At 45.4% G+C, this 13,266-nt stretch overlaps 1 protein-coding gene across 6 annotated transcripts in view; it reads right to left on the reverse strand.

The window, feature by feature from the left end:
- Positions 1 to 13,266, reverse strand: part of KLHL3 (kelch like family member 3) — a 256,432-nt gene that overhangs the window by 15,331 nt on the left and 227,835 nt on the right. For 4 of the 6 annotated variants that reach the window (XM_019661575.1, XM_019661580.1, XM_019661593.1 and 1 more), the window contains 3 exons: positions 4,307 to 4,424; positions 3,716 to 3,913; positions 2,093 to 2,194 (listed from right to left, as the gene is read on the reverse strand). In XM_019661575.1, the coding sequence (XP_019517120.1) occupies positions 2,093 to 2,194; positions 3,716 to 3,913; positions 4,307 to 4,424 (418 nt within the window). The remainder of the gene's footprint in view (positions 1 to 2,092; positions 2,195 to 3,715; positions 3,914 to 4,306; positions 4,425 to 13,266) is intronic. The other 2 variants (XM_019661589.1, XM_019661601.1) reach the window with 2 other exon arrangements.

Here is a 13,266-nt window from a genome sequence, read left to right on the forward strand (position 1 = left end):
TAAAAGAGAGGAATATCTCCTCCCCAGTTGTCCTCACCTAAGCCAGAGAGGAAAATCCTGACTCAGCAGCTCCTCCAGGGTCCAGGCCACTCCTGTGGTGTGTGTTGGCTCGGATGCCACCACCTGCCCACCCAGCTGCCCAGCACTCGTCAATGCCTAAGCCACTGGGGGAGGAGAAAGGCCTGGGTGTGGAGCAGACAAGAGGCTCCTGAGGTTCCTAGCAGACTAGAAACCTTGTTCTCTGTAACACACGGTCTCTGCTGCTGGGAGCTTTTGCCTAATCTCCGAGCCTCGCTGTCCCTTTTCCTAAATAGGGATCCTTCTACGCAGCCAGTGGCAAAGCATTCTGATTTCCACTCTTTCTGTTTCCAATGCCATTCAGACTGTATAGCCATGGGGAGGAGAGGACGGGGGAGACTCATGTGGCAACAATGCGGAGAGCTGTGTCTGCAAAGCCACGTAAGGGAAGCAGAGTCCTCCAGAGATCCTTCTCTCAACATTCTCACCAAAGCTATAAAATTGAACTGTCTGCTGCCCCAGGGTGACCCACAGCCAAAGGAGTTTCAAATTCAGGATGGACAAGATAAAAAAGTTCCCAGTCTGTCTTCCGTGTCGATAGGACATGCTACAAGATAGCACTTCCACACCTAGAACCACTTACAGAAGCGTTTGGTCTTGGGATGTGTTTCAAATAATTACCATGAAAGTACCCTCATAACCATTCCAAGCCTGTGTCCACTGAAAAAATACCCACTCGGGTTTCTATTAACAGGGATATGCTATTTTTAACCCCTACTCTGCTGTTTGATATTCCTGGCTACGGGACAAGGGAGGGGGTGGGATGGGAAGGTGGCGAGCTAGACAGAGTGCTTATATTTGGCAGACAAATAAATTTCTGTTCCACCAGGAGCATGAGATTGCAAGAAACAATTTATCTTTCTAGGAGGACAAAATCCTTGCATTTGCTAAGATGGCTTGTTCAGAATGTTGGAATAACACACTTTTAAATGAAAATGTAAACTACATAATACTGGTGCAGTGAGAAAAGGGAATCTTTCTAGTAACGTCTAACTCACTGCACAGTACACTCTCCTCAAAACACTAGTGTGTGTTCTTGTGTGCGCACACGAAAGAGAACTCCCGTGTACATGTCCGAAGGCACAGACATTCCGGCTAAATTCCCATTGCAGACAGCTTAATGAATCAGTGTTGTTCTGCAAAGTAGAGTGTTTTAGTACAAATAATACTCTATATGCTTTAATACCCTGAAGTCACCTATGTTTAGAAAACTCCACCTTATTAGCAATTTCTAATGGTCTGAAGGACTGTAGCACAGTGGAGAGTACTTGAAAGTTAGACCTGGGTTCAAGGGCTGGCTATGCTGTTTACTAACAAGGGGCACATCACTTACCCCTCTGGGACTCAGTTTCCCCTTCGGGAGAATGGAGAAAAATCTAAACCCTGCCTGTCTCCTTCGGAAGGGTTTTGGGAACAAAACGAGGAATTGGATGTGAAAGCCATTTACAAACTACGGCGCACCGTCTAACCAGGCCCCAGACCTCACCCCACACACCCTTCCTGCCTAGAGCAGGACTCGACCACCAACCTGCCCTGCGGGGACTAATCAGACTGGGGAGGAGGTGCCCACCTCAGTCAGGGCTCTGTTAATGCTCAACATGAGAAAATGAGGACAAAACTAAACAATTAACCCTCACCGCCTCAACACTATATTCCTGGGTTACATATCGACTCTGACATCCCCACTCGTCTCATCTTCCCAACCTGTAACAGAGCTATTGACAAGTGGCCAAAGTGACAGGCCTGTTTCCCCTCTAGGCTCCTCCTAGCTCACTCACTTATTTGCCTTGGGGGACAGCTCATGAGCATAGTCCTACACTCTTTGGAGGAAATTAGTATTTGGACAGTCCTTTCCATGAGGCAGTAGCTTTACCTCTGAGTCTCAACTTTTCTCTTCTGTTAAATCAGGATGCTAGTACCTGACTCAGAGCAGTGATGAAAGGAACAGAGCCAGGGAACCAGAAAAAGATCCACAGGCCAGGGCCCAGACAGGCCGCCACCTACTGGTCCTTACCCTCCACGACACCTACGCCCACACTGCTCCGCCGTGTGTTCATTGGGGCGACGAAAAACCACTCATTGGTCTTGTAGCTGTAGGCTTCCACGGATGCTAGGCCTGGGACATAAGAGACTCGTGAGATTTCTACGGAAACTAGGCCTCACCCTGCTGCGCCAAGAAACAGTGAGGATGGGAAACGGTGCAGACCTGGGGGCTGGGAACCTGCATGTGGCCCATGGCACCTGCCTGCAACACATCTGCACTGTGACTACCTGAGGGGACCACTAAAGCCTGACTCAGACGGTGGCTTGTGAGAGGACAAGGGTTGTAACGGAACTGCCCCGCAAACATAAATTGTTCAGCCTACAGAATGAATAAATACCTAAGGGTACCTCATGGAATACCTATTGCAACCCTCTTTTCCCTTGTCTTCCTCTATCTTGGAAGCTGGAAAGCTAAAAACTTATCTTCCCAGACTCTCTTGCAGCTAGGAGGGACTAAGTCAATGCGACCTACCCAGAAGTCTGATAGGGATTTCTGAAATAGCCTTTGCTTTTCTGATATAGGTGTCACCCCTTCGGGCTTTTGTAACTAGAACACAAATATGTTGGCTGGAACTGTAACAGCCATCTCATGATCATGAGGGTAAATCAAGAGACCTTATAGAACTTGGCCCCAATATTTTGATCAACTGGGCCAGGTCAGCAACTGCCAACATCTGGACTTCTTGTTTCATGAGTAAAACAAAATCTCTCATTTGTTTAAACCACAGTTTAGTTGGTTTTTCTAATTATAGACAAAAGCAAATCCTAAAAGAATTCTAAAAAGAAGCAATGTCCCACAACCCTTTTGTTCTCTTTATTCTCAGGTCCTTTTGCTAGAGGCAGCCCTTAAAGGAGCTAAAGACCCTAAAGTTATATGAGTGACGCAAAGAGAAAGCTGGGAAAAATTACCAATTTGTGAAGACACAATTGAAAATTCAGAGAAGTAAAAGACATTGTTTTTTACTTGGGGCCAAAGGATATCATTTTAGTTTAATAGAGTTAGTGTCTATAGAGACATCACCTGGACATATGAGGAGAGATGAAATAATCTCTCCAAGTCCACAGCCATTAATAGTTTATGATTCTAACTTTGAAGCTAGATAAAAACCAGGAGCAAGGGGGCGTTCCTGCAGTGGCACAGCCTTGCAAAGCTGCAGTGGGGTAGTACAAAGGGCAATGGACAAAGACTGCGAGGCCTAAACCAAGTCTCTTCCTATAGCTGAACATTAGCTCCCTCATCTGTCCGACAGAGGGTTCAGACCACTGTCCTGAGATGCCCTCCAGCTAAGCACACTCCCTTTCTAAGTCTCATCTTCTCTGAATAAATGGGTTCCCAGCTACTGGAAAGAGAAAAGGGCCTCAGAATTCTAACTATGAAGAGCCCTAGAAATGACAGCACGTGGGCAGTTCCATATTCTTTGTGTAGGAAGACTTGGCTCTGGCACCCAAGCTGGGAGAGGAGGAAGGATGGGTACGTTTTGGGGAAGCAGCTAAGGATGAACAGAAGGTTGGCCCAAGAACTGGCTGAGCAAACCAGGGCTGCATGGAGGGTGTGTTCCAGGCTGGGACTGTGGGGACCGAGTCTAGGACCTACCAGTACTGCCATCAAAGCCCCCCACAGCGTAGAGCAGGTCATTGAGCACGGCTGCACCCAGCGTGCTCCGGCGTTCCTGCATGCTGGCGATGGACGTCCACTGGTTCTTCACACCATCATACACGTCCACTGTCCGCACACGGAGTGAGCCATTAAACCCGCCCACGGCATACACATGGCCAGCCATGAACACCACACCTGAGGCACAGGAAACCAAGGCACCCAGGTCATCTCGGGCAGCTAATTACTCATGTGAATGGGTGACAATGGGAGGGGGGTGGAGAGCAAGGCAGGCATGTAAATAATTCACCACAGAAGGTGATCTCCAACTTGAGATATTTGGAAGTCATTATGGGCCTCACTGGATTATTTTTCATATTTGCTTTTCTAATTTTCTTCGATCCAAGCAAATACACATACTTGGATTTTAGCTTGACATCCCTAAGCACATGAGGCGTAGCCCAGACGCAGGTGAGGGAGGGGAAAACAGGGAGTCTGTAATGCACTGATGTTTGGGGAAACAAGAAGCAGTGCATGACCTCCAGCACCAAGCAGGGTAAGGCAACCCGCAAAGGGAGATGGGCTACTCACCTGCCCTGCATCTCCTGGAGGGGAGCTCAGCAATCTGGTCCCATCGGTCCTCCTCAAAATCATAGCATTCCACGCTGCGGATGGCCTTGGGCGCCTGGCCACCAACCACGATCATGACCTCCAGAAAGACAAGTGGAAATTAGCTGGGTCTCCCCAATATCCGATCCATGGGTGACCAATCCCTGGTACTTCCACATGCTAACTGCCCAGGATCCAGGGATGACCCGAGATACCAGTTTACAGAGCTACGTACATGAAGATGCTGCTCCTGATCATCAACAAGCATGAATATTTGAGAAAACGCTAATGAACATCTTCCCACAGAAACACAACCATAAGGTCTATGCTTCCCAAATACCCCTGTCCAGGGCTATGTTTAAGGTACATGGAAACACTGCAATTTCAGTGCCCTCAAAGATTTGGGGCAGGGGAACTAAATTTCATATCAAAACAAAATATTCCAAAATAGGTATCAAAATCTGAATAGATCAATATTTTAGAATAGAGTGCAGAATTTGGACACATTTTTAAGAAAAATTACTTCAAAAGTATTTCTGAATGCATAGACTACAGGGGGTACTTATTCATTGCAGTATGGGAAAAATTTTTGTGAAACACTGCTTTGTGGTGTTTACCACAAAAATGTATGTACTGATATGTTCTGAAAAATAGTACTAACAGTACCATTTCCACAAGTAAGGTGGTAGCTACCACTGCCAGTCACTGTGTGAAGTATGTTGTCATTTGCTTGTCATAACTCTGCGAGAAGATATGATCAACTCCATTGACAGATGAGGAAAGTAAAGCTCCAAGAACATAGGTAAGTTGCCCAAGGTCACACAGCTCAGAGTGGCAGAGTAGAGACCAAAAGCCAAGTACACCTGACAGAGAGGTGAGGCCAGCCCCACCATTCTCCTCTCTAGAGACAGGGTCCATGCAAAGACAGCTCACTACATCCATGTTTTTCAAACTGCAGGTCACATTTCATTAGTGGGTCATAAGATCAATTTAATGGATTGCAACCAGCACATAATAGAACAGCACATAAAATACAGTATAAAATATTTGGCTATACACACATGTATGTGTCTCCTGGATAGCAATTTAAACATACATATATGTGAGTACATATTATACATACATATATAAAACACATACGTACAGGCCACTCTTCTGGCTATGGTAATAGAACTGCGGCATTTAACTGTGGTAGTACTGTTGTTGTGACTTGGTCACATGCTATTAATACATAAAAATTAAGGTACCAAAGTTAACAATAGTTTACATATTTTAATAAACTTGTGCAAATTCATGGCTGTCCTCATAACAACATCACTCTCACTCGCTGGCATCCCAAGGTGTTTACTTAATTGGAGAGAAAGGGGTAGAAGCCACAGGCAGCCCGTCAATACAAGTCTCAGGATCTTTTCATCACCTGGAGTCCATCTTATTATTTACCCCAGGAGTTCTCCAGCTTCCGGGTGCACCAGGACACCTTGAGGACTTAAAACACAGACTGCTGCCCCCCCCCACCACCACCACACACACACACACACACACACACACACACACACACACACACACTCTCTCTCTGAATTTTTAATTCAGGTCTGGAGTGGGACTGAGAACATCATTTCTAACAAATTCCTGGTTCATGCTGATGCTGCTGTTTTGAGATTCATACTTTGATAACCACTGTTTTAACCCACGGACCACAGGGATTTCCTGATGATGCGCCATTAACAGTTGCCGTATGAATTACTGTAGTGCTCTTTCCTTCTCCACAGTGTAGTTTTGGGGACAGGAGGACCATCAGAATCTGTGTGAGCTCACAGAAGTACATCCCTCGGGTGAACGCTGTCTACAGTACGAGGAGGCAGAACCAGGGCTGACAACCACATATGCCCCAAGATTCCAGGTTCAGGCACCCCTACTGCCCATGTGGGTCATCCCGGGGCATCAGAGTTAGTCCACAGCTGTCTGTGGCCAAATGGGTGACCAACATGCAACAGCCCAGAATTCAGTTCTGACTTCTGGGACATCCCAAAGGAACCAAGGACACATAGTCCAGGCTTAGGGCTGCTGCTGCTGCTGCTGAAAATGAATGTTCTCAATCCAACTTCCCTTCCTGGCTTGGTTCAGAGGGCCCACTGCTCTGAGTCAGCAGCCCTTTCAGAGAGAAGCTAACGCTCCATTCCTTCCCATCTGCAATTCTTTGCCTAGATAGGCATCCGCAGACAGTTTAAGGGGGGTGTTAATGAACACAGCCTCTCAGCAAACTCCAGACAATACCCAACTTCCTCCTCCAGAGCCGGACGACTGGCCTCACATTCACAAACATCCGTCCGGTTTCGAGTTGGTCAAGCTAAGATAAAGTCTAACTATTGCAAGGGTTTTCTCTGAAATCTAATTTTGGAGGCTCAGTGAGAATAAAACCAGGTTTTAGTTGTCTTTCTGCACTGACCTCAGGCAGCCAACACTCTCACACATGCTGCTCCCGCTCCTGGAAGCAGCCTCCCCTCTCTGATCCCTCTGCGTCACACCTGCTTACCCTCTGTCCCAGTTTATATGTCACTTCCTCCACGAGGACCTCTCTGACCTCCGATTCTGAGTTACGTGTCCCTTCTCTGAGATCACACATGCACTATGTGCTTCCATTAAAACTACCCTGTGTCATACTGTAACTCTGGTGACTTTGTCTCCCCTCCTAGACAGTGAGCCCTGCCAGGACACAAAGCTTATCCACTTCAGTCACCAAGATAACCCTAGGGCCTTACGGTGCTAGGTGTAAGTGAGGACTCAAATATTTAGTTGGAATAAAGAATGAGTGAATAGGAAATAGCACATGCAAAGAGTTAAATGGAAAAAATACACAGTTAAGTAGAAAAATATACACAGGCCAAAATGTCACTTTCTTGGGTTAAGATATGTTGGACACCAGATTACAATTCTGAGGATGCTGAGGAAGACAAACAAAATAAAAAGAGAGAGTTTTTCCCATCTTTGGACTCAGTTACCAGAAGAAAGGCTTCTTATTCTTTACACAAGCTATCAGGCTTCTCCTGTAAATAAAATAAGTCAAAGCTTTCAGGGAAGCTCACCATCCCCAGAAAAATCTTCCACCAAGGGTACCAGGAGGTACATTTACATTGAAGAAAACCCAGCACCCAACTCTGAGAATTTTCACAGTAACACAGAAACAGAATTATAGAAATGCAAAGTTTTTAATGTTCAAATAAAACATGAGTAGTAAGACAAAAACAACACAGGACAAGATTTTCAAAATAAACTTGCATCCACGCTTACAAAACCACTGGCGAGAGAAGGCTTTTAATATTCAAAACTTGTATAATAATCTGGGAAGAGGAATTATGAGGTTTTGTGGGACAGGACCATCGGTTTCTAAAACTGTGGAGACAGCTCAGGCAGAGGAAGGAGCAGGTGTACTTTCTGCTTCCCTCCGAAGCATGAGAACTCCAGTTGCCATGGCAGCCCTTGCGAGAAGCCATCATACAAGGAACACTACACTCATGATCATGTAACTGTCAGAGTAAAAAGAATAAATTTCCTATCTTGAATACCAACAGATGATTTTTTCCATAGGTACTTGATCTTAGCAACCAATTAGACAAAAATGAGCATTCCCCGAAGTCGACACGTATTATTACCTCTCTGAAATTATAAGCCTCTAGTACTAAAGACCACGGGATGTCAGGGCAAGAGGAGAGCTGAACCGTTCTCTTCTGCAAGCCCTCATTTTACATTCCCAGAAAAACTCAGGCCCAAGGAGCTCAGTGGGCATATTTCTTCCTTTCCCCACCACCCTGAAATCCCAATTTACTAAAGACTTTCATAGCAATTCCTGAATCAAAGCAGCTTACTTAATGATCACTATTTTTAACATTTATCCTGCAAGATCACCCTGAGTAAGAAATACCAGAGGTCATAAGGGAATCACAATAAACCAAAGAGCCGGTTCCAAGCTAACAATACACGAGACTGAATGTGATTTAATCACAGGCAAGAACTGCAGTGTACTGGGTGTCTTGCAGGGCACCTAGGGGTCCTGCCCTCAAGTCTCGGCTGTCACTGTGTTGAAAGCTGCAGAAATTCTGGTGAATAGAGAGTTCTGGGCGAGAGAATACAGGTGAGCCAGACTCCACCATGGGGCTGGGGGAGGGGAGGTGGAGGGCGGGGAGAGCTCGGGGGATGGTTTTTGGACAGCTCCCATGGGAAACACTTGGCTCATTCACTTCAGGGAGGTTAGGGAGACCCTGGAAACACTGTCTGATTTCTTAGGAAGGAAATTTCACTTTCAGCATAACCTGATGGCTTTTCAACAAATATATAACACTATCTCTTGCACACAGATGATTCTAACTCTACCAGTACGACTGTGGCAGTGAAGGCATGTTGGTCCCGCCTTACGATCTGACAACTGCCCTGAGAGCCATCAGGTACCAGAGACAAGTCAGGCAAAGGAGCGGCAGGTGAGCAGAGCAGAGCTTTCCGGTGCACTGGGGACCGAGTCCCTAACCCTAACCCGGAGGTCATTACACTCTCCATTAGGGTGAGAGAACTGCCGGGGCTCTGCATGCGCATTTCAGCAGGCAAGAGCAGTGTGTCCAAACTCTTCCATGACAGGCGAGCTGGGCAGAAGGCAGGCCCAGCCAGTCGGTCCCTCGGGCCAGGGCAGGAAGTGAGACTCTCTCTTACCCTGGTGCGTGGGGCCGCAGGGCTAACACCAAGAATTCGTCCGAAGGAGCAGGTCGAGGTCGAGGCAGAAGACTTGTTCCAGCAGGTTCCTGAGCAACAGGTGCTCCAGGCCAGGAATGACAGGCAAGGTGCAGAGACAATAGGGGTTAGCAAGCCAGCAACGCGAGAGCAAGACCCAGGGAAGCGAGGAGTGGGAAAACGGGCTTAGGAGTCAGGCACACCTGACTCCAAATGTCAGCCCAGTCGCTAAACGGCTGTGTGACCATGGGCAAGGCACTTACCCTTGCTCAGCCTTACTTTCATTACCTGTAGTATCAGGATAATAGGATGCTTCTTCCACGGGTGTCAGGAGGCTTAAGTGATGTAAAGCACTTAGCACAGTGTTTGGTAAATAGCACACACTAAATGTTAGCCTCTATTATTAGATCAAAACCAACATCATGACTATTGCCATCACTATTAAAGCAATTGCTAAAAAACAGACTCCCAGTAAATCGTAGAAAAGGACACTTAGGATCTGAGAATAAGAGAGTGGGCACCACTAATTCCCGGAGTGATGATGGGTGTTTTCCAGATGTGGCCTGCATCCATTTCAAGGGCCAAGACAGAAGAGGAGCAGTGGCCTGGCCCAGGTGAAAAGTCATCCTACCCCCCATGCCAACAGCCTTGTTCCCTACACCAACTACTGAAAGCAGGCCAGCCCAGGAGGGGGCCACCCACTTTTAGCCCAACTCAAGAGGAAGCCGCCCACTTTTAGCCCAAATGGCTTTTTGGTGTCATTTAAAAAGAGTTGAATAGAGATGTGAACTGAACTAAAATGAAAGTGCGAGGCTCAGTACATTTCCAAGGGGTTCATTTGCATCTTCCTGGAACCTCATTTCTCTACTGCCACCTGTGGAGCAGGGTAACCTAGGAGTGTTTCCAGCTGCTGAGAGACAGCCTCTGGTTGTCCATGGCAACCAAGCCTCTGGGAAAGTGCTGGGAGGTGAATGTGTGGGAGCCCAGATGATGCTATTAGCTGTTCCTGCTTGAATGTGTCAGTATGATCTGTGCATACAGGGCTCAGAAAAAACACCCTTCTTAGCCTCTGCAGCCATCTCAAGGCAGAGTTCTATTTCTTCCAGGGAGGCTGCCTGGCTGGCAAACAGGTTCACTGCTGAGAATTGCTGAGAATAGGGCAAATCTCTCTCCACCACTTTGTTTCTCGAAATCGGCTCTGTCAGCAAGCCTATCTAGACTGAATTTATGAAAGCCTGAACTAGCCTGCCCTTGAAATTCCTGTGGCTGCTCCTCTAACTAGGCCAATTACCTCCTGACTTCTCCTCTTCCTCAATTATTTGGCCACTTATATATCTCCATCTTACTTTCTTAGAGGACCTCTTAAAATGAAAAGTCCCCAGACGGCAGACATCAGGTTTCCTTCCACACAGTACCCCACTAATATGCGTCTGTGAAATCTGGAGGCAGTATAATACAACAGTTCAAAGCACATGGTTTGGAGTCAGTCATGCTTGGCTTAAATCTCAGCTCAGCTATTTATTCGCTATGCTTTAAGGATACGTCACAAATTCTTTGATACTCCTCCACTCAAGACATGTAACTTAATTCCCCTCCCCTTGAATGTGGGCTAGACTTACTGACTTGTACCTAGCAAGTAAAATACAGCAGGAGTGATGGGACATCACTCTGAGAGGTTATGAAAAGACTACAGCTTCTGTTTTAGGCGTGCTCTCTCGTTCTCTTGCAATAGAAGCACTCGCTCTGGGGGAAGCCAGCTGCCCTGTCATGGGGGCACTCAAGCAGCTTATGCAGAAGCCATCAGGCGAGGAGCTAAGGCCCACAAGCAGCCATGTGAGCTTAGAATCAGATCCTCCCCAAACGAGCCCTGAGGTGACTGCAGCCACAACCAACAGCTCAATTACAACTTTGTAAGAGGCCCAGGGCCAGGACGACCCCGCTAAGCCACTCTGGGATTACCCACATAAACTGTGAAATAACAGATGTTTATTATGTTAAGCCACCCGGGTTAGGATAATTTGTAATTCAGAAATTGGTAACTAATACATAATGAGTAGGTGACATAACCCAAGATACAATTTCCTCGTGTGGAAAATGGGGATAATTACAATTTTGAAAATCCTATGCGATAATAAATGAAGTCACCTCGCCTAGTGCATGGCACATGCTAAGTGTTCAGCGACTGAGATCTGCTATCATCATTGTGAGGTTAGTGCTATATCATGCTCCAAAGCACAAGCTCTGAGTCAGTCAGACCTGGACCCAAGCCCTTGCATTGCCACTTGGCTGTGCAACCCTGGGCAAGTCATTCAATCTCACCAAATCTCAATTTTCTCCTAAGTTAGAACTTCCGGAGTTGTTATGAAGATAACATACGATAATGTAGACAAAGTGCTTCGTCTAAAACACAAGGAAGCATATTGAAACAGTCCTGCTGTATCATCATCAATGCCTTCGGTGATACGGACAATGGCCCAGGGAAACAACAAAGCACAAGGTACAAATTACTCTAAGGGCCATGAGGTGTGTAAGCCAGTTCTCTCCTGCAGTCCTCTAAGCCAGGTTCTGGGTGTTCACTCTCATGGACAACTTGCATTTGACCTTGGCGGCCGCTTAGGCCTCAGCTCCTGCAGAAAGCTTTCCCCAACCTTGCTCCTAGAGTGTCTTGCCCATACCTCCACTATGGCACAGTCCATTGTAATTGTCCTTTTACATTTGTCTCCCCTCTGCCTAGTCTGGAGCACCTAGGGGAAGGGACCAGCTCACATGAGTCTTTATGGCCACAGCACCTAGCCTAGTGCCTGGCAATTAGTGACTCAATGGAAGTGTGCTGGATGAGTAAGTTAATAAATTAATGAGTTAATGCATGCATGATAGTTTACTGCTGGTTTTTTTGTTTTTGTTTTTTAATTCAAGTGTTTCACAACCCATCTCACCCCCGGGAACAACAACTGGATTCATTCAATTTTGGATTTGTGGGCTGATCCAAATGTTCTAGGGTCAATCCACATTAGTGATCCAAAGAGGATGTGAATTAGGACAGAAATCCTCACTACAACTATGCAAAAACACATGTATGGATGCTGAAAAGCATTGGAAAAAACTAGAGGTAATAGAAATGGTCAATATTAAATCTCCATGAGGTTATTTCTTCCTTAGAAATGTATCTCTTTCATTCATGAAACTTTTACTATTGCCCACCCTGTGTCAGACTCTAGGTTATGTGCCAAGGACACAAATGAATAATGCCTGCCATCTAACTGGAACCAGTTAGCGGAGGAGCTAACACTTTAGAGCTCTGAATACCTCCCTGAAGTGAGGCACTCAGTAATCTCCTGTCCATGTTTTTCAGTAATCAATGAAGCCATCACCAACCTGACCTCTCCTTCTCCATTAAGTAAATAAATTCTCATCAACTTCATTTCTACATATTAGCAATAAACTATTAGAGATTAGAATTTTAATAGAAAACATTTATAATAGTATTAAAAACTATGAACTACCTAGGGATAAATCTACCAAAAGACGTGTAAGACCCATACACCGAAAACTATAAAACATTGCTAAGAGAAATTTTAAAAGGCCTAAATAAATGGAGATCTATACTGTGTTCATGGATCAGAAGGTTTAGTATTGCTAATGTCAGGTCCCCTTCATTGATCTAAAAATTCAACATAATCCCCACCAAAATCCCCACAGTCTTTCTTTTCTGTAAGCTGATTCTAAAACTTATATGGACATGCAAATAACTGAGAATAGCCAAAACAACTTTGAGGAACAAAATTGGAGGACTCACATTACCTGATTTCAAGACTTAGTGTAAAGCTAGTTATCAAGGCAACATGGTACCGGTGTAAAGATAGACAAACAGATAAAAGGAACAGAACAGAGTAAGAAAACAGACCACACATCCGAGTATATAGTCAATTATTTACAACAAAGGTGCCAAAGTAATTCAATAAAGAAGGGAGAATCTTTCCAATAAATGCTGTGGAAAAACTGGACATTCAAATACAAAATAAATGGACCTTGACCTCTTGTGTCACACACCATATTAAAAACAAAAATATCAAAATGGATCATAGACCTAAATATAAAACTTTAAAATTTCTAGAAGAAAGCATGGGAGAAAATCTTCATGTTCTTAGCTTTGGCAAAGATTTTTTAGATAGGACACAAAAGACATACACCATAACAGAAAAAAATTAATAAAATTTAAAACTTCT

Source organism: Hipposideros armiger, unplaced genomic scaffold, assembly GCF_001890085.2.
Source record: "Hipposideros armiger isolate ML-2016 unplaced genomic scaffold, ASM189008v1 scaffold_11, whole genome shotgun sequence".
Lineage (NCBI taxonomy): Eukaryota > Metazoa > Chordata > Mammalia > Chiroptera > Hipposideridae > Hipposideros > Hipposideros armiger.